At 53.0% G+C, this 23,756-nt stretch overlaps 8 protein-coding genes across 8 annotated transcripts; 3 read left to right on the forward strand and 5 right to left on the reverse strand.

Annotated features, from left to right (window-relative positions):
- Nucleotides 1-634: 634 nt before the first annotated feature.
- J4E79_004829 (uncharacterized protein) lies at nucleotides 635-2,185 on the reverse strand (the record flags this gene model as incomplete). The annotated part of the gene is made up of 3 exons (XM_049353711.1): nucleotides 635-986; nucleotides 1,036-1,931; nucleotides 1,982-2,185. The coding sequence occupies 3 exons, from the start codon at nucleotides 2,183-2,185 to the stop codon at nucleotides 635-637; spliced, it is 1,452 nt and encodes a 483-aa protein (XP_049212159.1).
- A 3,184-nt stretch (nucleotides 2,186-5,369) lies between these two features.
- Nucleotides 5,370-6,841, reverse strand: MET2 (homoserine O- acetyltransferase; the record flags this gene model as incomplete). Its single annotated transcript, XM_049353712.1, has 3 exons — nucleotides 5,370-5,483; nucleotides 5,539-6,585; nucleotides 6,647-6,841. The coding sequence occupies 3 exons, from the start codon at nucleotides 6,839-6,841 to the stop codon at nucleotides 5,370-5,372; spliced, it is 1,356 nt and encodes a 451-aa protein (XP_049212160.1).
- A 617-nt stretch (nucleotides 6,842-7,458) lies between these two features.
- On the reverse strand, nucleotides 7,459-9,647 carry J4E79_004831 (uncharacterized protein; the record flags this gene model as incomplete). Its single annotated transcript, XM_049353713.1, has 3 exons — nucleotides 7,459-8,107; nucleotides 8,157-9,509; nucleotides 9,562-9,647. The coding sequence occupies 3 exons, from the start codon at nucleotides 9,645-9,647 to the stop codon at nucleotides 7,459-7,461; spliced, it is 2,088 nt and encodes a 695-aa protein (XP_049212161.1).
- A 776-nt stretch (nucleotides 9,648-10,423) lies between these two features.
- Nucleotides 10,424-12,410, forward strand: J4E79_004832 (uncharacterized protein; the record flags this gene model as incomplete). Its single annotated transcript, XM_049353714.1, has 2 exons — nucleotides 10,424-10,559; nucleotides 10,615-12,410. The coding sequence occupies 2 exons, from the start codon at nucleotides 10,424-10,426 to the stop codon at nucleotides 12,408-12,410; spliced, it is 1,932 nt and encodes a 643-aa protein (XP_049212162.1).
- Nucleotides 12,411-13,197: 787 nt separating this feature from the next.
- J4E79_004833 (uncharacterized protein) lies at nucleotides 13,198-14,337 on the forward strand (the record flags this gene model as incomplete). Its single annotated transcript, XM_049353715.1, has 1 exon — nucleotides 13,198-14,337. One exon carries the CDS (start codon nucleotides 13,198-13,200, stop codon nucleotides 14,335-14,337), a length of 1,140 nt encoding a protein of 379 aa, XP_049212163.1.
- A 2,326-nt stretch (nucleotides 14,338-16,663) lies between these two features.
- On the reverse strand, nucleotides 16,664-17,489 carry J4E79_004834 (uncharacterized protein; the record flags this gene model as incomplete). Its single annotated transcript, XM_049353716.1, has 3 exons — nucleotides 16,664-16,961; nucleotides 17,012-17,220; nucleotides 17,274-17,489. The coding sequence occupies 3 exons, from the start codon at nucleotides 17,487-17,489 to the stop codon at nucleotides 16,664-16,666; spliced, it is 723 nt and encodes a 240-aa protein (XP_049212164.1).
- Nucleotides 17,490-19,337: 1,848 nt separating this feature from the next.
- J4E79_004835 (uncharacterized protein) lies at nucleotides 19,338-19,669 on the forward strand (the record flags this gene model as incomplete). The annotated part of the gene is made up of 2 exons (XM_049353717.1): nucleotides 19,338-19,496; nucleotides 19,559-19,669. The coding sequence occupies 2 exons, from the start codon at nucleotides 19,338-19,340 to the stop codon at nucleotides 19,667-19,669; spliced, it is 270 nt and encodes an 89-aa protein (XP_049212165.1).
- Nucleotides 19,670-19,893: 224 nt separating this feature from the next.
- J4E79_004836 (uncharacterized protein) lies at nucleotides 19,894-23,352 on the reverse strand (the record flags this gene model as incomplete). Its single annotated transcript, XM_049353718.1, has 1 exon — nucleotides 19,894-23,352. One exon carries the CDS (start codon nucleotides 23,350-23,352, stop codon nucleotides 19,894-19,896), a length of 3,459 nt encoding a protein of 1,152 aa, XP_049212166.1.
- Between the last annotated feature and the right edge of the window lie 404 nt (nucleotides 23,353-23,756).

The following is a 23,756-nucleotide window of genomic DNA, read 5'->3' on the forward strand; positions in this document are numbered from 1 at the left end:
GCAGTCGTCCCAAGCGTCAGATGTGAAGCGTAGGGTAGGTGCGACGTCATACGCCCAAGCGCCATCACGCGCTAGCCTAGGGGTGGAACGATGCTTTGTGAGTGCCATCGTCGTCGCTTCCACGACCAACACCACAAGAACTACACATAGGTTGCAGGCGCATACTCATCTGATACCAACCACATGATCCCTTTGTTGCAGCCATCTCACATGTTCATATCGGCGGACGGATAACCTCCATGCTCCTTGCAATAGTCCATCAGTCTGTCCACAGTCAACAGCGCCCATTCAACACCATATCTAGGCGGTTACCAATAGCTGACCAACTGAGGTTATCTGACGACGATAGTCACAAATTTAGAGCAATGAAAATATACGGGTTCATGGCTCGGTGATCCGCACCTCGAAAGCAAAGATCACCATATAAACAGGCAGTCGACTTGAGAAAACTGGAACACAGTGTAATAAAGGCTAGTATTGCCACATATAAAACCCTCGCTATGCGGGATATGGAACCCTTTTTGTTAAGATCGAAAGCACAACCTGGGTGGAAGATAAAAGAACACCCCCATAAACACCTGACCAGCGCCCAACGCTTCTAAAATGCGAATGCACAACTCCACTGCTTTTCCGTCTACGCATCATGCTGCTGCTGCAACCCATGATGTTCCTTCTCCTCGCTCTCACTCTCCCTCGCAACAGCAAAGCTCTTGCGGACCGCCATATCCGCCTTTGTCTTTGTCATCAGCGCATCGCGGATATCCTGCTTGCTCCTTCCGGCCCAGGACTCGAAGTTCTTCTGGCTGAGTGGCCAGATGGGCATGTTGCCTGGGCGGCGCATGAATTCTGCGGCGGCGGGAGGTGGTTGCGCAGTGATGGTGTCGATGTCCATTTCGAGTTCTTCGCAGTAGGCTTCAAGGGGAAGATCGTTGACGTCGTGACCGAAGGGGTTCTCGATTTCGCGACCGATGGCTGAGAGACCGATGCTAGAGGTTGTCAGCGTTGATTATAGGAAGTGGATTGAGTGAAACTTACATAATGTAGGCGGCGAAGATGCAACCGGGGATGGTGATCCAGCGGAGGTCATCCCACAGTTGGAAAGGCAACATCATGACGTAGACCCAAGTGATTTGCGAGATAGCGATGGAGTAGGCGATAGGCAAAGGAGTCTGGAGAACACGATCCATACCAGTGAGGGCCTCGTTGAGCTGAACAACACCGGTAATGGCTTGGTTCTGGTAGAGACCGACCTTGAGCGTTTCATTGTCGATGATGCTGTGGACGTAGCAGGAAAGATGGTTCAGGATTTCGAGAGACAGGTTGCCGAGAGGCTTCTTGGAGCGCTTGATCCTCTTGCGGGGGTTCGACTCGGCGAATGTGACACCGAGGTATTCACCAACAGCCTTGATCTTCTTCTTGTCTCCTGGCTTGGGGATGTCGAGCTCAGCAGCGCGGGCGAAAGTATCCAGGTACTCAATGCGGTCGCGAAGATCGGGGTAGTCGATACCAGGCTCAAACCGGAGCCTGTGCTTGACAGAGCAGGCAAATGCGTTGAGAAGGTTGAGCGCAGAGAGCTTGTTGAGAAGATCCTCCTTTCCGAGGTCGCCTTCGCGTTCGGAAGTGTGGTACCAAATGGTCCTTGCCAAGTTTTGGCTAACAAAGATCAACTGACTCCAGTACTTTCGGCCCTCGGTGTAACGCTCGTATGCGGTGCTTGTTCGGAAAGAAATGGCAAGACCAACGACGAAACCAAGAACGGTCAGAAGAAGAGTGCTGACTTTGAGCTCAAATATGAATTCAGAGACGCATGTGATGAGAGTCGACCAGAGAGTTACTACTGTGAGTGGTAAAATCATCTTTGGAAAGACCGAGCCGTGCATTCGCATGAAGTATGGCCATTTGCTGTGCTTGGACATGTCACGAGGACCGATCTGTTGATTGTTAGTAAGATGCAAGGCTATCACATTGAAGAGAAACCTACAAAGTAATCTTCAGCATCTAAGCTGCCGTTGGTTACCCTTCTTGAAGGAACCTGGTACGTAACAGTACGGTGTCGCCATGACCGCGGTGATATGGGTCCCTCAAACTCCTCTGCTGGCTTGTTCGTACCACTCGATGAAGGTGGTGGTATCTCAATATTATCCGGGCGAAGCGTCTTCGTAGTCGAAGCATTAGACGCCGCCATCTTGTCCGTAAGTATCGGAATCAGCGTAGCAACCGTCCAGCAGTTGAAGTGGTGTTAAGCAGTAATGCTATTCAAAGGACAGGATATGGTCAATGCGAGTGAGCGAGTGATGTAGATGGAGAGCTGGTGTAGCTTTTGTAAAGACTGAAAGCAAGAAATGCTAAAGACGATGAGGAAAGAGTGTGACAAAAGCAAGAGGTAGGTGAGGTAATGTGAGTAATGAAGGCAAGCGAAGACAAACCACTCCCGCCAGGAGTAAAGATCTCCCACCCAATGTTTAAATATAAAACACGCGTATCTGCACCTTCGCACAAAAAAATCCTCGCAAACCCATGGCGCCCACGGGGATTCGCTCCCGCACCTTTGGCAGCGCCATCATGGTCTAACATGCGATCCGCGACACACGTTGGCATGCAGGGGCCGTCTGGCACATTGTGCCCCTGAGCCAGAAGGACGACGGTCTGGCCAATCCGAGTGTGGGGTGCAGTGGAGTCTCTTCGTAAAGTTGACAATGGCGACGAATGACGGCAGGGGCGCAGCTTGAAGCAGCAAGGGGCGACACGCGGAGCCCTGTTTCACGAAACGTATCTCGCCGTGCCAAGCACGCCACTGGGCGTATTGAACGAGGTGTAGTCAGCGATGGTATGCCTTACTTGGGTACCTATTGTCCGACTGTAGTCGCGCGTGTGCGGGGCGCTATCGATAGCGATCTCCATAGGCCATTGCTGGCGTGAAGGTTCTCGCATAAAGAGGGCATGCTGGTGCGGGCTCTTCGTGTTCGATCGACAAGACCTTTGTGTCAGGAAATGTTCACGTCGAAGCCCGGCTGGCAGGTCTAGACTAGGGCGTGCCGAACCGAGGCTAAGATTACCCCTGACAGCATCGCACCAATGGGCGTGCTCGCGAACGATTCAACGTGAAAAAGCCTCGTCAGCAATTTCTAGAGCATCGGAAACACTGCTCGGGCGTGCAATTTGGCACATTGGCATGCGACGAGGCCATGGCAAGCTAGCCATTACGCCGCACCCGTAGCGACGCGGAACCGCGAGCATACCTAGGTAGCTTGCTTTTTGCCTCTTAGAGACCCATGCGCTGATGAACCCGCCCAAAGCATGTGTCAGGTATGTCAGGTACGATGTATGTGCATTTACACAAATCCACAGAACGGGTTTTGCTTCATGGATTGTACTTCTAGACACATCGAAAGCGCACAGAGCCTTCACCCAGTCGCTTCATCTCCGGCCGCTCGTTCTCACCGCTTCGAGTCACTTTGACCAGGAAAGGAAGGAAAGCCCTTGACTATTTCGATGGCTGGCTACCTCCTCGCAATCCGCCTCATTTCCGCTCTCCCTCTTTCCAACTCGATGGCCAATTCTCTTGTCTTGAATGTCTTTCCATCAACGCAGACGCGCACTTTGTTGATCTTCTCTAGCAGCATGCGATAGTATCGTGCCTGGTAATCCACCGTGTTGAAGTCATTTGCAGCCCAGAGTTTGGCCCAGATATTGACCAACTGGTCACGTATTACATCTGTCCAGTTCTTAGGGAATTCTTGTATCAATGTCGTCGACAGTGATCTTGATCTGTACATCAGAGGTGTACCATGTCGAGTTCCTTGAGGTAGCACGTTGAGGACGACTTCGTCAATAGAAGCGATTTTTCGACTCTTAGAGATGGGGTCCGGGCCGTGCTCAAATATGTGCCTGAGCGCTGCACACACTTCCCAAGCTGTGCGGTTGTAAGGAGCAAGCTCAGCTGTTACATTCGGCTCAGATATTCTGATGTCCACCCACAGCCGCTCGATGGTCGTCGTGTATGCCTTGGATACGGGTACTCTGCTACCCAGGCCTGTAAGGTGACTTGTGATGGGAGCAAGAAGGAATGATGCCCAGCTCGACAAGACATTAGTAAATGACGCATTCCCGTCGTCTTGCTCCCTCCGAAGATCGTTTCTTTTTGTTGTGACGAGCGGCGCAGAAAGCCACGTAAAATGATATGTGCCGGAAACTTCAAAACAATCCATGCATGCAGCAAGCAGCCCTTTCCGCTTCGTTCTCTGGATAATTTGCATCATCTCCTCATTCACTTGGCGGTTGCACGCCAGGAAGCTAGCACATGTAGGCGGTCTCCTCTGTGATGCGATTAGACAGCCAAGTGAGAAAGGCGATTCAGGCTCCTGTATGCGGCACCATCCGGTGTCTGATCTGGTATCCTCTAACGATGGACGCGGTCGGCATGATAGAAGCAGCTCTGTGTATATAGCATCGCGCAATTCGCGGGGCAAGTCTAAGAGCTGTACCATCATGAACCAAGGCTTGCAGTTACTACCACAAAGTCTCAAAGATTATGAAGCTGCTGGAGATGTAGAGAAGGTGATGCGACATTATCTCCAATGAGATGAAGCCTCGCTTTGTCACCCCAGGCCAAAAATTGAACCGAATCCGAAGTCTGGGGTAATACCAGGGTGGTGTGATCGTTTCCTTTCTTCTGGGACGGCGAGTCTGATGGCGTGCCTGAGGCTGTTTCAGAAGTGCACCTGGGGGCAGGTACACCTTGCGATAGCACGAGAGACTATGTCTGAGGCGCGTTTTGGATGAGCGCAAGGAAGTCGTAGGATCAGAAGCTGTAATGCAAGAAATTGATGGGACTTGAATGATTGGATAGACTATTGGTTGTGATGCTCAAGTACCAAGTGATAGGATGGCTGGCGTGCGCTGAGCTATAAAGGCACGGGGCTCCGGATCTTCCATAGATACGTGGCGTCATGCTTGGCACAAATCGTCGGATTACCGTAGGACCGTACAGTAGAGTTCGATGTCAGCAACATGCCGACACATCGACTTGTCGACCTGAGTCAGTCGAGTAAGCACACGCCGGTTTAATTCGGAGCCGCACCAAGTCACAGAGATCACAGGCGCACCAATCGATGTACATGTTCATTGAACGACAAAGAGATCTTTTTATTCCGCAAGAACTCCCGCTAGCAACGCATGTGCTATGCTGATCTAATGTAATTGGACGAATATCACGTTAACACTGCCTTGTATTGAGGCAATGACAGAGGTGACTGGGTCAGAGAAAGTTGTGAAGTAAAACCGACATGTGTCTTTCAACATGCGGATCAAAGGTATCACGTTATCCTGCTATGGCATGCAGGACAGCGGTGACTAAAAGAGACGGGTATCTACGACTCTGCTGGAGCCGGGACAGAGTCTGTAGGCTGGGCCGTGGCAGGGGCCTCTGTTGCCAGAGCGCGGAAGCCATCGGTTGTGATGTTTACAGCACCAGCTTGTACAAGCTGTAGACATGTTAGCAACTAAACGGAAGCCATTCTTTAGAGGGACAGGACTTACAGCGCGGCTCAAATCATCAAGAAGATCCTCAGGATCCTCAATGCCAACGCACAATCGGATGATGTCTTCAGGCATGTTCCTTTCCTTTCTGGTCTTTTCGTCAATGCTGGCGTGACTCATGCGGCAAGGCATGCTGATGAGGGAGTTGACGCAGCCAAAGCTGACACTGATGCCCCAGAGCCTTGCGCTCTCTACAATGCGCTCACTAATGTTGACATCGCCAGTTTCGAAGGACAACACAGCGCCAGCGCCGCGTGCCATGCTCCAGTGCAAATCGTACTGTGGGTGCGACTTGAGACCAGGATAGCGGACCTTGAAGCCGTGAGACTCAAGGAATGTGGCAACACGCATGGCATTTGCTTGTTGCTTCTCCATGCGGACACCAAGGGTCTTGATCCCACGCAGCAGCAGCCAGGAATCGAACGGCGAGAGACCACATCCTGAGGCATTGATTGTGAAAAAGAGGCGATCTCCGAGCGCGGAGTCGTTGATGGCAATGACGCCTGCCATGAGATCGTGGTGACCGGACAAGTACTTTGTGCCAGACTCGTAGACGATATCGGAACCGAGATCGAGCGGGTTGAGCAACATGGGCGACATCATGGTATTGTCGACAGCGACCACGGCGGTAGGGTTCGCGGCGTGGGCGATGCTAGCAATGGCGGGAATATCGCAAATCTTTATCAGAGGGTTCGTGGGCGTCTCGAGGAGCACCATGGCCGTCTTGTTGCTCACTACTTCGCGTACTTTCTCTGGGTTTGTGGTGTCGACGTGGTGCACGATGATGCCGCCATGTGTCGAGAGGTACTTGAGCAGTCTGTTTGTTCCGCCGTACAGATCGTCGCCGGTCACGACTTCGTCGCCCGGTCGTAGCAGGCGGGTGATGACGTCGAGAGCGCCCATGCCAGACGAGACGACAAGCGCGCGGTTGGCGTTCATGATCTTGGCAAGGTGACGCTCGAGATGTGTTCGCGTAGGGTTGCCGGAGCGTGTGTAGTCGTACTCGCCGCCGCCTCCGGTCGCGGATTCCTGCTTGAATGTCGCGGACTGCGCATGTTAGCCTTTTGGCCGCCACCTGCTACCCGAGCGAGATTCGAGTGTCGCATACCTGGTAGATGGGCACAGAGCTGGCGTTGTACTGGTCGCTGCTCTCCGTGTAGACCAGCTCCGTCATGAGGGCATACTTGCGGCCATTGCGGGGCGAGCTGGGCGCGGGCGATGGCGGGAGGTTGTGGCCGTCGAGGTCGAGCGGGACGGCCGCCTTGCCAGCGGCATTGGCCTTCTTGGAGCTCTCTCCAGCCATTGCGGTGGTTCTGCGTCCGCGGTACCGGCTTGATTGAAGCCGAGTGGCGGGGCTGCACGAGTTCCAGGTGTCGCGTTGAGGCGATGACGAAACCGTTCGATGTAGGGCAAAGCAAGATCAGAAGCGAAGCAGTCTAAATGTCAGAGGGCTTCAGGTTCGGGTGTACGAGTGCAGAGGTCAAGAGTGTCACAACACGGCATCAAAGACATGTGCACGGCTGCGTTAGCCCGCCGTGTGGGGAGTCACCGCTGGAATTGCGCCATCGACAACAAATCGGCAGTTTTCCCTCGCTCCGAACATCGCCCGCACTATCTCGCCTCCGAACTACGGGCGTCGTGGGCCCTTACCCCGGATTCAGACAAAGAACCCACAACAGTACGCCTGTCGAAATTACCTGGATGCTTTTGACTATCTGATTATACGGGTATACCTAATGTGACAAAGCTGGCCTTACAACACAATTACCATCCTCCCCACCAAGCACGCTGTGCGCCAAAACCTGTTCGCCGTACCAAATGCCTGACCGTCCCACAAGAGCTCAAAAACCGCGAGAGCGTTGAATCCAACGACACAAAGAAATCCAGTCCGAAGCAACCATAAGTGCGGAAAAAACTCGATCATCGGGGAGTAATTGCAGGGAACGCCTTCCTCACATGAAGGTTCATCTTGAACTCGAAGATACCTTCCTCTGTGCCACAATACAGAGTCCGCCCATCCTGGCTCATGGCGAGTCCCGCCGTCCGTACGCCTAGTCTCGCATCATGTGTCGTTCGGCTTGAGCCTCGGAGACCTAGGCTGAACTCGTAGGATTCAAGAATAGGCTGGCCAGCACGGGTGATGCGAAGACGTTCACGTGCCTGCGTCAGTTGACGGATTCGACGAAGCTCGCTGCGAAGCTCAGGCGCAGTAGCATGGCTGTCGGCTCCAGGCGCATGTGCGTTAGTAGCGCGGGCTGTAGCGCGGTCCTGCTCAGCAGCCAGTGCATCTTGAACAGTGCGCCACGCTTCATCTGTCGAAGCAACTAGCTCGTTGGTCACGCGACGCGCGTGTGCCGGCACCGCGTTTGGTGAGCGGGTAAGGACAGAGTCGGTGATATTGGTGAGGGCAGCTGGTGCGTTGACTGTGCCTTCGTTTATGGACACGATGACGGAAGCCCGACGGTGAGGTGTTGTGCGCTCTTGGAGCCAATTGCGTGAGTGAGTCTGCCCAGTCCTTTCTGCCATGAAGCGAGCCATCGCATCGGCTACCTCTCGAGCTGTAGGCTCCCTGCATCTCATCAGTCTCACATTGCCGCAGTAATTTATGGGTCACATACGGTACAGTGTTGAGTCGCTCAGAAGTTGTGTAGTTGATACTTCGGGGCGTTACTTCCTGCTCATCCCGAGCCTCTTCAGGCTGCCTATGCCTTGTCCGTAGAGCACTAAGCACTTGCCTTTCGCGCACGGTTAAGCCAAGTGGATCGTTGTCCGACTCTACTACACCCAGCCGTCGATGTAGCCTCTGTCGCTCAGTGTCAGTTTCGAGGTATTCATTCGCGACATTGGCGGTCGTCGTGTTGCCTTCCCCGTCTAACGCGCGTCGATATCTCCTGATCAGATCCGCTTCTCTGCGAAGCTCATGCATTTCAGGACTGAGGTTGAGGTCAAAATCAGCTATCTCAACCGTCTCGAGACCTTCCTCTTTCGGATCCAACGTGAGGGTTTGCTTAAGCTTGAGGCCAGCTCGCAAGTCGGCAATGCACACCCTGCCTTGGTCTTCGCTCCAGATGAGGAAGTCCCATGGTGCTGGCGAGAAATGCATCGTCCGCACTGCGCCAGGCCCAGTTCGACTGTCCGGCCTAGTAGAACTTATCAACTGTAGGATCGCGTCTTCACCGTATTCGACGAGTTTTAACAGTTCGATATCAAAGACTGTGATGTAGCCGCATTCTGATCCCACTGCACAGAGACGTCCTGAAGGGGACCAAGCTGTAGTAAAGTAGCCGTCTGCATGGGAATGAGCGGGCCTATAGAGGTTTACTCTGTGTAGCTCCGTCCACACGGGAGGCGTCGACTGCATCAGCCCCTCGCGTATCTTATTGCTAGGCTTCCGCGAGTCTGTACGTTCGAAGAAGAAACCAATGGGGGCGTCACCGACAGCCACGAGCATTTGGCCATCGGGGGAAATGGAAGCATGGTTCATAGCGAATTCCAGGTCGATGACTGCCAGCTCCAGATTCTGGGTAAGAGAGTATACGCGCACCGTCTTGTCGTTGTTGGTAAGGACTGCGACGACATCATCCTGGCCGTTGCCTTCCGCCGGCAGCTTGTGTATGGATATGGAGTTGACGATATCGGTTCCAATCTTCTCGAGGCGTACGCGCGAAGCTGCACCTAGTATGGGCGGGCGAGGCAGGCGGTGCTGGAAGTCCAAGGGCAACGAGGCGTCGACGTCGGAGGGATCCGTTGGGGGGAAGCCCGTCACCTTGATGGCGGCGAAGTTGCCGTGTTCTTCTCCCCCCACGCAGACATAGCCGTAGCCCGAAGCCGTGCAGCGCGCTTCCCATGGCAGTGTTGTAACGTGGGCCTGTGTTCGTGTAGCCGCATTGAGGCAGTAGACGGCGGCGCCACTCGCATAGTAGACGAGGTCTGGTTCGGGGCACGAGATGAAGTGGCGCAATTGATAGTGTCTGCACCCGTCAGCATCGACCCATGGTATTGCAGTGTCTGGCTGGCGCTCACGCGATGGGGATCTTGGTCGGGTAGTACGCCTTGTGAGCCAAGACAAAGGTCTCGGTGTCTCTGCTCAGGAAGTCATCGACGGCCATAGTTTGCGGTCAGGCAGGAGAAGGCCGCATGTCTCTGCGATGCTGGGTGGAGCCGGTGAGGCTCAGCGGCAGTAGCAGGCACTCTACGTCACAGTTGTCTAAGCGCAGAAGGCTAGAGGTTTTGACAGGAGGGGCTGCAGACAGGTTCGAGGGCGAGATGCAGCGGGTGCGTAGGTTCTATGTGGGCGTGCGTTGGATATGTCGTAGGGCGGGCTGGCAGAGTCGCCGTGTCTCGCGGTGCTCCAGGCGTCACCGTGGTCAAGCATCTTCCCCACACGCGAGCGAGATGCGCCAAGCCCTGAGCACCGCGACGCACGGCGAGGGCCATGACACAGAACGCAGAGGCCGTCATCGCGTCATCCACCAGCGGCGCCCACTGGCAAAAAGTGCATTTCGCCTCGTCTTCCGGAGTTAGGTCGCATGCGCAATTGTTCGTAGCAACTCGGAAGCACAGACATTAACAGCGGAACCTCGGGCGGCGATTTTACACCAAAACGAGCTAGAATCTTCTCCGAGAATTTTGTCCATCGTCAAAGCTTCCATCACTACATCATATATACCATCGCCCTCCCACCATCCATCTCTACACCCAATCTTCTGTCGCTTGCATCCCCTCCCGCAGCGTCTCTCACATCCACAATGTTGTCCTCAAGATTATCACGGACTGTAAGCAATTGCATGCATCCAAACATAGTTGACATTCTCTGACCTCATCATAGTTTTTGCCGCGTGCGGCTTCGGCGGCGCGACGCACACCCGCCTTCAGGGCTCCCGCCATGTTCACGCGCGGGTACGCTGAGGGCGGCGAGGAGAAGGTCAAGGGCTCAGTCATTGGTATTGACTTGGGTACCACCAACTCCGCCGTCGCTGTCATGGAGGGCAAGGTCCCTCGCATCATTGAGAACTCCGAGGGTACGTTCGTCTATTTTTTCAGCCAAATTGGCCATCCCGCTTACTCGATCCACAGGTGGCCGCACAACCCCATCCGTCGTCGGTTTCACAAAGGAGGGCGAGCGTCTCGTCGGTATCGCCGCTAAGCGCCAGGCTGTCGTCAACCCCGAGAACACTCTTTTCGCTACAAAGCGTCTCATCGGCCGAAAGTTCACCGATGCTGAGGTCCAGCGCGATATCCAGCAGGTCCCATACAAGATCGTCCAGCACACCAACGGTGATGCCTGGCTCGAGGCCCAAGGACAGAAGTACTCGCCTTCCCAGGTTGGAGGTTTCGTCCTTGGAAAGATGAAGGAGACCGCCGAGTCCTACATGGGCAAGAACGTCAAGAACGCCGTCGTCACCGTCCCCGCCTACTTCAACGATTCCCAGCGTCAAGCCACCAAGGACGCCGGTCAAATCGCTGGTCTCAACGTCCTCCGTGTCGTCAACGAACCCACCGCTGCCGCCCTCGCCTACGGTCTTGACAAGGCCACCGACAACGTCGTAGCTGTCTACGACTTGGGTGGTGGCACATTCGATATCTCCATTCTTGAGATCCAGGCTGGTGTCTTCGAGGTCAAGTCTACCAACGGTGACACTCACCTTGGAGGTGAAGACTTCGACATCACTCTCGTCCGCCACCTCGTTGACCAGTTCAAGAGGGAGCAGGGTATCGACCTGAACAGCGACCGCATGGCCATCCAGCGTATCCGTGAGGCCGCTGAGAAGGCCAAGATCGAGCTGTCTTCCTCCTCGCAGACCGACATCAACCTGCCCTTCATCACTGCCGACGCTTCCGGTCCCAAGCACATCAACACCAAGCTCACCCGCTCCCAGCTTGAGAAGATGATGGACCCTCTCATCACCCGCACCGTCGAGCCCGTCCGCAAGGCCCTCAAGGACGCCAACTTGAAGGCTACCGACATCTCCGAGGTTATCCTCGTTGGTGGTATGACCCGTATGCCCAAGGTTACCGAGTCTGTCAAGAGCATCTTCGGCCGTGACCCCGCTAAGTCGGTCAACCCCGACGAGGCTGTTGCCATTGGTGCTGCTATCCAGGGTGCTGTTCTTGCTGGTGAGGTCACTGACCTCCTCCTGCTCGATGTTACTCCTCTCTCCCTCGGTATCGAGACCCTCGGTGGTGTCTTTACCCGTTTGATCAACCGTAACACCACTATCCCCACTAAGAAGTCCCAGGTCTTCTCCACCGCTGCTGACTTCCAGAGCGCTGTCGAGATCAAGGTCTACCAGGGTGAGCGTGAGCTTGTCCGCGACAACAAGCTCCTCGGCAACTTCCAGCTCGTTGGCATTCCCCCGGCCCACCGTGGTGTACCCCAAATTGAGGTCACCTTCGATATCGACGCTGACTCCATTGTCCACGTTCACGCTAAGGACAAGTCCACCAACAAGGACCAGTCCATCACCATCGCTTCCGGATCTGGTCTCTCAGACGCTGAGATCGAGAACATGGTCAAGGACTCTGAGCAGTACGCTGAGCAAGACAAGGAGCGCAAGAACTCCATCGAGGCTGCCAACCGCGCTGACAGTGTTGTAAACGACACTGAGAAGGCTCTCAAGGAGTTCGAGGACCGCCTCGACAAGGCTGAGGCCGAGAAGATCAAGGAGAAGATCGCTTCCATGCGCGAGTTCATCTCCCAGAGCCAGTCTGGCGAGGGCTCTGCCACCGCCGCTGAGATCAAGGAGAAGACCGACGAACTCCAGAACGCCTCCCTGAGCCTGTTCGACCAGATGCACAAGGCCCGCTCCGAGAGCCAAAACCAGAGCGAGCAGCCTCAGCAGCCTGAGGGTGAGGGCGAGAAGAAGCAGTAAATGCTTTGATCGTTCAGCACTGGTTTTTGTCTTTCTTGTTGATCGCTTCGTTACGTCCAAAAGTAGGCGTCTTGCATCCTGTCATGATTGGTCTGGCTTAGGTCACGTCTAGACGTGTACATGTCCCTGCACATGTTTGAGCATCTCTGTATCATACTTTCCGACGGTTTCTCTTCTCACATTAGCGTTTGTTTTATTACCCTTACGGATCCTTGGTACACGTCGGAATTAACGAAACAGTGATATCCTCTGGTGGTCAGGACACGATGTGGAAGGGACGATATAATGGTGGAGTCATGAATGTACCATAGTCTAGAGATGCGAGATGGTAGCACTCCGCTTACTTCTCCGCTCTACAATCTACGATTTGAAATGTTCATGCTACTGTCCTTACATTTGCGCTAATATCGTGATCAATGAACCACACTATAGGTTTACATGATCTTCTGTGCCCCGCTATCTGAACCTCGGGATAACCTCATAATGTCGACCCGCTAAAGTCTTACGTCATAGCCGATCTCACTACCGTTGGCTTCCGGCCTTTGACTATGCGCAAAGTTAACCTCAGATTGAACAGCCTCTTCCTATGACTCCATCTCACATTGCAGTCAAACAAGGTTTCCTCATCGCGCGTGGGACCATCATCACTAGATCGATCGTCACCAAGTCCATACACTGTTCATTGAAGTACTCTCCGCTTTGTACACCCACCGGGATCGGCCCATCTGGTACTCAATACCGACGCCCTTTGAGCATTCGACTCAGCTCGACTAAAACCAAACCCAAGATGACAGACGCAACGAACCACCCCCTCTCCGGTCTCTGGCAACCGACGCAACTCCAGAAACTACACTACGGCGCCGACTCAGTCAAACAGCATCTCCTCTCATGCCTCCCAAAAGAGTCAAGCAAAGCCTTCATCATCACCGGAAACTCACTTGCTAGCAAAACGCCCCTGGTAAAGCAAGTCGAAGAGCTATTGGGAAACAAGCACGCAGGCACCTTCTCCAAGATCGGCGAACACGCACCTGTCGCCCAACTCGACGAAGCCACCGACCTAGTCAAGAAAGACGAAAGCATCGATACTGTCATCTCCATTGGCGGTGGAAGCCCGATCGACAGTTCTAAAGCCATCAGCTATCGTCTGAACGAGAAGACCGGAAAGTATCTATACCATATCGCCATTCCCACCACGCTCAGCGCAAGTGAATGCACCCTGATGGCTGGCTACACGCAATCCGATGGTGTCAAGACGGGTGTGCGAGCCAAAGAACTCGTTCCTCATTGCGTAATCTACGATGCCAAATTCGCGCTGCACACCCCCGAGCGTCTGTGGATGTCGACAGGTCTTCGTGCCATGGATCATGCGATCGAGCTATTATACCATCCCACCGCCACTGAGATGCCTGCCAGATGGTTAACGCTGCAATCCGCGGCCACCCTCTTCGAAGCCCTGCCGAAGTATAAGCAAAACCCCAAAGACGAAGATGTCATCACAAAGCTTCAACTCGCTGCTTTCGCTTCCCTGGGCTTTTTGGGTTACAACATCAAGGGCGGTCTCGGCCTCTCTCACGCTCTGGGTTACGCGCTGGGCTCTCCCTATAGTATCCCGCATGGCATCACCTCTTGTCTTACCCTTGGACATGTGGTCAAGCTCAAAGCCCAAGACCCCGCTGCAGCCGAGCAGGTTGCTCGTTTGCTTCCTTTCATCGGCGAATCGGCGTCTGGTGATGCCAAAGCTGACGCGGAGAAGGTCGGTGATAGGGTGCTAAAACTGGTGAAGGATCTGGGGCTTGATGGTGATTTGAGGAATTACAAGGTGGGCAAGGATCAGATTCCGGTTATTACGGAGAGAGCGACTGGTGGGCAGAAGGAGGGTCAGCTTTATGATGCTGTTGAGGGACTGGTTAAGGGATTGTTTGTTTGAACATCACAAGTGCTAGATTTCACGGTAGCATCCCGTGCGCACTGCTGTGGAAAAGATAATGTTCCGTCTCTACTAGATGATAATGAACTTTTCCAACCCTAATCGCATCACGGTATCGTTCCAATCGGTAAGCGGAGCCACCTCCGCGAGGCTTTTGTTTCCCAATACGTGATTTCCAACGTAAGCAAGATAGACCATCTTGTATGTGTGTGTCCTTTCAGCCGGTTCCAGGATGAAAGGGACTCCCATTCCAAACAAGCCGGCTAGATAAAGCCTTTTCGAGCGTCCTCGCGCATACCAATGCGGTACGACACCGAAGAGTCTTGTGTCAGTCACGAATATCGTGAACCGGCCATGAGAGTTCAAAAGCTCTTCAAAGCTCTGGTATGCCGGATTATGGACCTGATCTAAAATCCATCGACGCGAATTGAGCTTTGATTCACAATAGTCATTTAACATAGCTACCATCGAGCGTTTCTCCATCACATCTATCCGAGAATGACCCATTATAGCAGAAACGATATCGTCATTGCTGCATTTGGTATCGGAGCTGAACCCGTGATCTTTACCTGGGCTGCTATGGCGTCTTGCAAAGTTCAGAATGGAGAGTTGCTGGTTGTCTTCGTCATCTAACCCGGCCGTTTCTTCATCGACTATGGTGCCAAGAACTTTTCCCATCGTAAAGAGTTGTGTCAAGTCTCTCGAGACTAGCACGGGAAAGAAATGTGTGAACGCCATGTCAAGTATTGCTTGTATGACGCTCCTTGGTGGTGAGATATCAGGACCTGATCGTGGAGTCAAGCCGAGTTTCATATCGGGAAACCAAGATTTACCTTGGCGATCTCGGACATTCACGCTGAAACGATCAAAAAACTCAAGATAGTCGTGGAGATCCTCGAGTAAGACTGCCCTGGCTGCTTCAGCGTAGACTGTATCTATACCCTTATTGTAATTGGGTGTGATTGCTACAGTGTGAAACGTGGAGAAGCCAAGCAAGCCATACACTCTGTCCCGCGGATCGGTGGCCTTGAGGTACACGGTATGTAAAAGGCGCTGGCCAAACCTTGCTCTGAATCCAGCATTCCTTAGGTCTCTTAGTGTCAGAACAGTTGTAGCGCGGGCTACTAATGCTGGAGGGTGCGATGTAAGGTGGCTGTGATGTGGTGCGTCGTAATCTATGCAAAATGCAAAGGGATCATCTAGTGGTTTGATGTTGGCGATCGTGAAGGTTCGGAGGTATTGTCGGCAGGCTGGATCACCCACCCCGTTAATCCGGTCTTTGACTATCTCAACATATTGCGTGAATGTCTTCCAGTCTATCACTTGAGAACCATGGCAGACGTTGGGGATTTGCTGAGATAATGTCAACTCCTGCGCAATCCAAAGTCTTCCAAACCAATCTCGGCGCAAGAGAAGTTCCATAGCAGTGATGAATCGGTCTATACTATGTTCATCCAGTTTCCCAGTTAACAAGGCCTCGAATGCGAATTCGCTGTTGTGACTAGGCGGTCCGAGCCAGATCAGGACATTATTCGCTGAAGAGTATATCCTACTCATAAGCCCGACTTGATGATTCCGCTCTAGTGCCCGATCTTGATTGATGCACAGCGCATCGATCCATAATGCAGACGGGTCGGACTTGCCCTGTCGCAAGTAACGGATAGCGGCGTCTAGATTTGCGGTGATCTTTATTGGAAAGTCCTCGACTCCCTTTATGACGGCCGGGTGCAGGGTTTTGCTGACATCAATCGTGCCATCAGTCGGATTCCAAACGTATGACAGAGCATCGTATGCTGGCTTGTCTTCCAGATCGACAGTCTTGAGGATTATTTGTATGGGTTGTTCGAAGTCGCCGGGTAGTATCTCCACGATGCGTATCTGAGTAGGCCCCAGAGGTCTGTAAGGACTTTCTAGCGTCGAGTCGCTCGTTGGTTCAGGATTGATCGAAGCAGATGTATTAATACTGTTCACAGCAAGGCTGCACTTGGAATCTGACGCCATTTTTATGACCGCACTTGCAGCGCATCACGGGTGGAGATGAACAACGCGCTAGATCAAGGACAATCATGCGATTTATTTCGGCTGGAGGAAGGAGGATGAGCAGTAGATGCGGGGCACACGACGCGCCCTGAAATATATGTCACTGCCTTAGTGGTTGTGCAGAGCTGAACCTTCCCCGGCTTTCCACCCAATAAGAGCTCAATGCATGCGCATCAGCCCATTTTGCATTCACTTCCTCCACTCTTCTATTCTACCCCCTATGCCTGAAACGTTCTACTGGAAATCAAAAGCTTTGGAGAAGGCCTTGATATCCACACAAAACATTCTAAGCCTTAGCGGCACGAACCGCATTGATCTTTCCAATCAAGAACTCGCCAGCCTCCTCTGCGTCATCGCCATAGCTGAGATGAGGAAGTAGAACAGCCCCTGCGAGGTTACCGTCACAAACCGTGTCGCGAACGAGCCCACCGCAAAAGATTCGGAGCTTGTCGCGGGGGAAGTTGGGGATTTGCTGGTTGTCGCGGCGGTTCTGTGTGTCGCCAAAGGTGACAACACCCGCGATCTGGTTCTTGACACTGGTGGATAGATCCTCAATAGCACGATGGTTAACTGCTGCGCCTTGACTGTGGTCATGGTTAGTCTCTGGATGAGTTGGAGAAAGGCCGGTACGTACGAGTAACCACCGCAGACGATGATAGCCGAGGGACATTGACTGTTGATGTCTTCGAGAATGCCGCGCATCTCGCGCTCAGAGACGAGATCAGTGCCACCGGGCAGATAGTTGGTGGAAAGCAGCGCTGCATAATCGACGCCCTCAATAGCCAGGTCGTCACCGTATTCGCGGCGCAGCTCATCGCCAAGTGGCTGACCGATGATGGAGCCCTTTTTTCTCAAGTTAAACCAAAATACAACTACCCAGACTTCGGCTAGCTTACCATGTTGCCCGCTTCGGTAGATCCTCGAGCCCAAACAAAGATGACGTCCCTGCATCCGCCACCGAGCCGGCTGGAGAACTCATTCTCGGTCAAGCTGGTGCGGTCAAAGAAGATTTGGCGTGTCGCAACCACGGCAGACCCCGAGTTGGGGAGCGCGATAGGCGTGGCAGAAGAGGCGATGGCCAAAGCCAGGATGGAGATGATGGTGTTCATCATGATGAAAGTAAGAGCGAAAGATGTGTTTGGTAAAGAGACTACGGCGTAGAAAAGCGAAGGCGAAGGCGAACAGAGAGAGCGAGAGTGAGTGAAAGGCAGAAGGAGCTCGTTGTTGAAGCTTGCCGGATGATTGTGAGGTGAAGATGCCTCATACTTATACACAAGATTTGCTCAATCCTCCTTCTCATCCCACGCTCTCCTCTCTACGTGAATGATCCCGTCTCACCATCAATATCTTGGTGTATTCCAAGAGCAGTTCGCCGACGTTGGTGCCTGAGCCGAGGCAGCTCTTACTCCTCTCCACCACCCAATTAGCTAGAGCCTGAGGAGACTCTCTTCGAAGGGCCAAGATCATAGTATTATACCAAGACACTGGGGGGAAAAGTAAAGCCTAAGATTAGAAGTTGGTGTGTGAGATAGCAGATAAGATACAGGGCCTGTCCTAAACCTCACTCCTGGTAGTTCTGGACTGACCTTGGAAGACTTTGGAAACACCAATAGCTGCTCGTAGAGCATTCGACGCACCTCGGCAACTTATTGTGTATGATTGCATGACTCTTAGATCGTCTGGGGTGCATCGGCAATTCGACGCGAACGAGATCTTTTCAAGGTTGGATTCATCGAATTGTGTCGCAGGTCCTTGCGTCTGATCGGGCTTGGCTTGCCGTGATTGAAAGCTAGGTTGGGATTGTCGTCGTTTGCACCCGTCCATGCAGAAAGACGTGGGACCACGGGATTAGGCGTCCCGCCACGGCGATGAACTGTTGCTTACTGTAGCCTTTGCGGTTGCAACCACAGCCATATCGATACCTCAGGCATGTACTCACCTCATACTGACGGTCATTGCTTTCGACCTAGACAAAAGACGACTGTATTTAAGATTGATGATCTGTAGCCGTGAGCAACTCGAAAGAACGCAATTGGTGTAACGCGCATGATATTACCACACATTACTGTCAAACGTACACAACTCCCCATGGTACTTCATTCCTGGTCTTCAACTGGCTGCAATCATGCCTCGGTACAAAAATCGAATAGATTAAAGGTTCACAAAGCCAAGAGGATGTTTTGTGCAGATGATCGCAACACCATCGACACCCTTGTCAAACATGTCACAGTTGCCGAGGTCCCATTTCAGCCACCACAGTCATCCAGTCTTTCAACAACACAATGCCACTCAACCTTGTCGTATCTTCCTGTGACGTTTGATAGGGATGGAAGTAGCGCTCGAGATGGGCGAACTTATAAGGCACTATAGTCTCCTTCCAAGATGCGTGCAACAACAAGTTCTACCTGAGCAGATCAAGTTCACTGCCCACGAAGATGCGCTACACTTCTATTATTCCTCTTTTGGCCTTTGCATTCTTTGCCACCTCTTCTGCCCAAGAGGAATGTCCCGAGCTGCCTAATAGCGGTGTGGAAATCGGGGAGCCGGTTCCAATCGTTCCTGGCGATGTCCCCAGAGGATGTTCCGACTACGAGATACTCGTTGGTAAGCTGCAGTTCAATAACCGCAGAGGTCTACCGCAACATTGACCTTGTTTTTAGCTCGTGGAACCAGCGAGCCTAGCTTTCCAACCTACGGCGTCATTGTTGGTGACCCTGTTGTGAGCAACGTTTCAGCGGAACTGTCTGGAGTACAGGGGTATCCGGTCCAGGTACGATATCCAAGTAGTGCTTCGAACATAGCATCGCCAACTGAATTCCTTTCAGTACCCAGCCAGCTCGCAAATCATTTCTGGTGGACGGCAAGGCGTCGATGACATTGTTCAGCGCTTGACCTCGCAGTCTTCCGCCTGCCCCAATCAGACCTTTTCTCTGGTTGGCTACTCGCAAGGCGCAAGCATCATGCACCGAGCTGTAGACAGACTGCCAAATTCTCTATTCCCCAAGATCAAGTCGGTTGTCATGTTTGGCGATCCAAATTTGAGGCTGGGCGTGATTGGAGACAAGTTCCCCAATGGGCTGAAGGCGAAGGTGCTGCAGATTTGTGCAAAGGGCGATCCTGTGAGTCTACCAATCGTGCTGTACAGAGGTGGAAAACAGACAAAGCTGACCACGGAATGTAGGTCTGCGACTCTGGGTCTTGTCAATTCTATCACTTGACCTACATCCGCCCCGAATACATTGAAGGCGCCGTAACGTTCATCGTGAGGGCTTTCAAGGGTATGGCCCTCTAGAGCGGTAGGTACAAGCAAGTATTTGGTCCTCCAGAATATGTAAGATTGAGAAACAGAGTATCGAAGCAGGTGATATACATATGTATATAATCTGAACCGGAGTGGTGACCTGCCAACGCCAACACCAACCTAACGCTGAATCGAAAAGTGATGATAGCAACCCAGAACAGACGTCGTTTGAAAAGAGCGACACGTGAAGTGGATGCCATGCCGCGAAAGGCGTCTTAACTAGCAAGTTCCCCAATCACACCGGCCACGTAGCATAGTGCCGAGGCCCAGATGGCCGTTTTGACTATACCCGCTGCTTTACCGCCCCTCTTCTTATCTTTGGTCGTTCGTCCGCTCCGGTCTTGTTCTGTGCTGCTCTCTTGATTACTAACTGCTCGCTCGGCAGCCTGCCTGCGCTCAGTGAAATCCTTCTCAAGTTGCTCTTCGCTCTCTTCTGGCCCTACGTAGCCGGTAGGCGAAAGGCGTGCCGTTCCATCTATCGGATTGATATAAGTTCTTTCTCCTGTGATGCCAGCGTCCTTGTTCTGCTCCATTGTGGTTGATGGATCGGCCGTTTGGAAGGGTCTGGTAGACGCTGTGGAATTGAGACCGCCGCGCAAGACGAGCAAATACTTGTTTGCTTTGACGATCTCAAGACCATTCTCGATGTACGGAATGAACTTAGCGGGCTCTTCGAGAGTTGATAGCGCTTCATGTAGTGGTATCATAGGAGGGGCCGTGTGGGGTTCCGTTGTTGTAGAGGTGGTTAGCGAAAGCTTGCCGCTGTGCGGATCGTGCAAAAGGATTGTATAGATCGTTGGTGAGCCCGGTTCTGGCGAATGCGATGATGCGCCTGACTGAGGTATTTCACCAACAGCATCGTCAGTGCTCGGTTTCGGGTCTACAGTGGCATGTTCGGTCGTTGGAGTAGTGTGGCCAGCGGTAAAGATTTCTTGTATAGCTTTTGGGGCTGCATCGATTGCTGTGACTTCTTCTCCGCGCACGGTATCTGCGGTAGTTGTGCCACTGGCGTGATATGAGGCGTCGTCCATTGTAGGATCCTCCTTCAACATGTCAAACTTCTTCACGTCATGATCTTCAGTCAATCTGCTTTCCTTAACCGGACAGGCCGGCTGCTCGTGATCAGTGGCGACAGGACCAGACCTATCCTCGTTTGAGTTTTGCATGTTATCAGCCAGTTCGTAGTCGTCACGTTCGTGGGTCACCTTCACGTCGGCCTCTGTTGCGCCTATCTTAGATGGCGTTTCACTCTCTAAGCTCTCCAAAACGGGTCCGAACGGTCTAAACAGGCTGTGTGCAAGGGGTCCTCGCTCTTCAAACGATTTGCTCGGTGTTGCCTTCGGCATACGCGCGTATCCATCATCTGAGAGTCCACGCATAGCTGACTTCTGTGCATCGACCTCATGGGCGAGACGTTCTTCAGCAGCTACCTTGGCACGAAGCTGGGCTTTGTCGGCATCACTCATAGCGGAAGACGTCTTGGTCTGAGATGACTGCTCACGGTCTTGCGGAACTTCCAGAGCTGGGGTGTCGGGAAAGATTTTAATGTCCTCCCAGAGATGTGGAGCCACACCGTGAATGAGCATGGCACGTTCCAGCAATCGAGATAGGGCCATCTGTGTATCTCTAAGAGTTAGCAAACTGTTCGCAACAGCTTTGTAGTTTGCGAGCATGCTCTGATCAATTTCCGGGTCCTCGAGCCGGGCCTGTAGACTCCAGATGAGATAACGCGTAAGGTGAGCGTTCTTCTGGGTAATTTTCGACGCAATGCTCAGGCGCCTTTTGAACGCTGGTGAGACGTTCTTTGTTGCCTCCGAGTCGCCGAGATCTTGGAGCAAGGCGTATGCCTTATTAAGGTCGTTGTCTGTGCTCTGGTACCGGAGACGCAATTCTTGAATTGCCCTTACTTTCTTCGGCGTCAATGAACGAAGCTTTCCGATTTCTGAGCGTTGTCGCAGAGTGTTGATAGCAGAGTCCAGGAGGTCCTCATCCGCTTTCATACGCCTTAAGAGAGGTTTAGATGCTGGAATGTCTGCCTCCAGGTCTTCGACCACTTGCTTCATCGTCATGCGACCCTTGCGAATACGTGCCAGGATCTTGTCGAAGAACAAGCGGGTTTTCTTCGCATCCGCTTCTTCGGTCGGGTCTTGCCAGAAAAGACTAGAGAATCTTGCACCGCTTTCTTCAAGCCAAGACTTCATCCGCTCGACGCTCGACTCCAACTGGCTCTCGTCTGCTTTATATGGGGTTTCGTCCATCTTTGTAGTTGTCCTGGGCGCACTGGATTCTTGTGAATCAAACGAGATCTCTGGCCGCTGCATCTGCCGTTCGATTCGACGAACGTATTGGTCATTGATGATCTTGGACTCAAGCATCGGATCCATACCGGTCTTTGCCTTGGGGGTGCTCTCGAAAGTGCTCTCCAATCTAGCCCGATCCGCTTTTCTACGTTCTTCGTCCAGGACCTTGCTCCTTCTTGCGGCCATGTTTGCACGAATCTCGTCCGCACTCAAGAACTCCAAGTCGTCTTTGGGCAACTGGCTCAAGATTTTTGACGTTGACCTCACAGATGTGACGCTGCCTTGTGTACTAGGTGTCTCCTGTGGTGGGATGTGTTCTTGCGCGGAAGGTTGCTTCGTGCGTAGAGGACCTGAGCTTGGAGGAAGCGACGCGAGGGTTTCCTGCATACGTGGCTCTGAGGAGAGCTCGTGGGTCCCGTCAGTTGAGGATGCTGACATGTACGACTCGTCACCAGCCTTTGCCATGGGCGCAGAGTCGGCATCAGGCTTTGCTACGACGTCCTTTGGTATCCTCCTTTGCAGTGTGGTCTCTCTCCAGCTACCTGTCTCCGCCGTGCCGTATCGTTGCGCGTCGTCATATTCGGGCTTTTCTGTCAGGAAGCGATCGATAAACGAAGGTTCTGTACTGGGTGCGGCCGTGCTGGACTGTTCGATTTCTTTGGCCGCATCCGTTTTGGTTTTCGCAATGTAATCTTCAAACGACTGCGTGCTCTTCGGTCGCGTCGGCTGCTCATGTTCGTAGTCCTGCGCTGTGGCACTAGGTGCGCTTGTTGTAGATTCGGTCGACACTTCTGAATGGCGGCCAACAACCTTAACATGAGACTGCTCTCGCGGTCTCCTGAGATCAGAGGGTGACTCAATGCCAATCGGGTCGTCAGGGAGCAGTCTTGCCCTGGATGACGGTTGGGAGAAGTGTGATTCTCTTTCCCTACGGATATCGCGCTCTTCGCTATCGATCTTGACCCGTCGCGGGTAGTTCGGATCGATACTGCTACTCTTGCCTTGCTTCGGCGGCGAAGCGTTATCGTCGTGGCTCTCCATCTCTCTCAACATCCACTTAGGAATGCTATTGGCAAGCCATTCCCAGTCTTTGTTGCCCTTGCCACTCAACCTCTCGTTGCTGGCCCCGAAGATGGCCTCGTATGGATCATTCATGAGTTTCCTTCGCCATTGCTGGTACTGCTCTAGCTGCAACCATTCCAGGTTGGACATGCCGGATGGACGTTTGTTGCCATTGTTGTCTTCGTGTTGTGCTAACTTGGAGGGCGTGCGCGAGAAGCACCGCGTGCGAAGGGCCGCGTCGTCGGAGCGGAGGATGCGTTGCGCATAGCGTTGGAAAGGAGCGAGTGTCGGGTCCCGGCGCCACCAAGTCATGATGGAAGCCGTCAGGGGGATCGGAGGGAGAAGGGATGCAGGAGGTAGACTGAGAGTCTTAGCTCTGTGGCTTGTCAGAGATGGAGGATTACATGATTGCAAGTACAACATACCGTGATACCTATCGCAGGTCTGCTGTCCAAGGCACCGACAGCTCCTCGGAGCTGAGCCTAGGTGAACGGATAGTGGTTACATCAATAGCCGGCAAATGGCGCTGAGAGTAGTGGCGCACTCAAGGGACGAGAGCAATGCTGTCTAGAACGTGTGGACTGAAGAGAAGATCGAGAACAGCTAAAGGCGATGGAAGGCCAGGCAGCCTCCAGGGAGTGATGGCGTCGCCATATCCCCGCGTAAGCTCCGTGCCGCTTATCATGTTTCGCGGGGTACGTTCCCGCGTGATCGCT

Source organism: Alternaria viburni (assembly GCF_023758015.1).
Source record: "Alternaria viburni strain BMP 2772 chromosome Unknown scaffold_8, whole genome shotgun sequence".
Lineage (NCBI taxonomy): Eukaryota > Fungi > Ascomycota > Dothideomycetes > Pleosporales > Pleosporaceae > Alternaria > Alternaria viburni.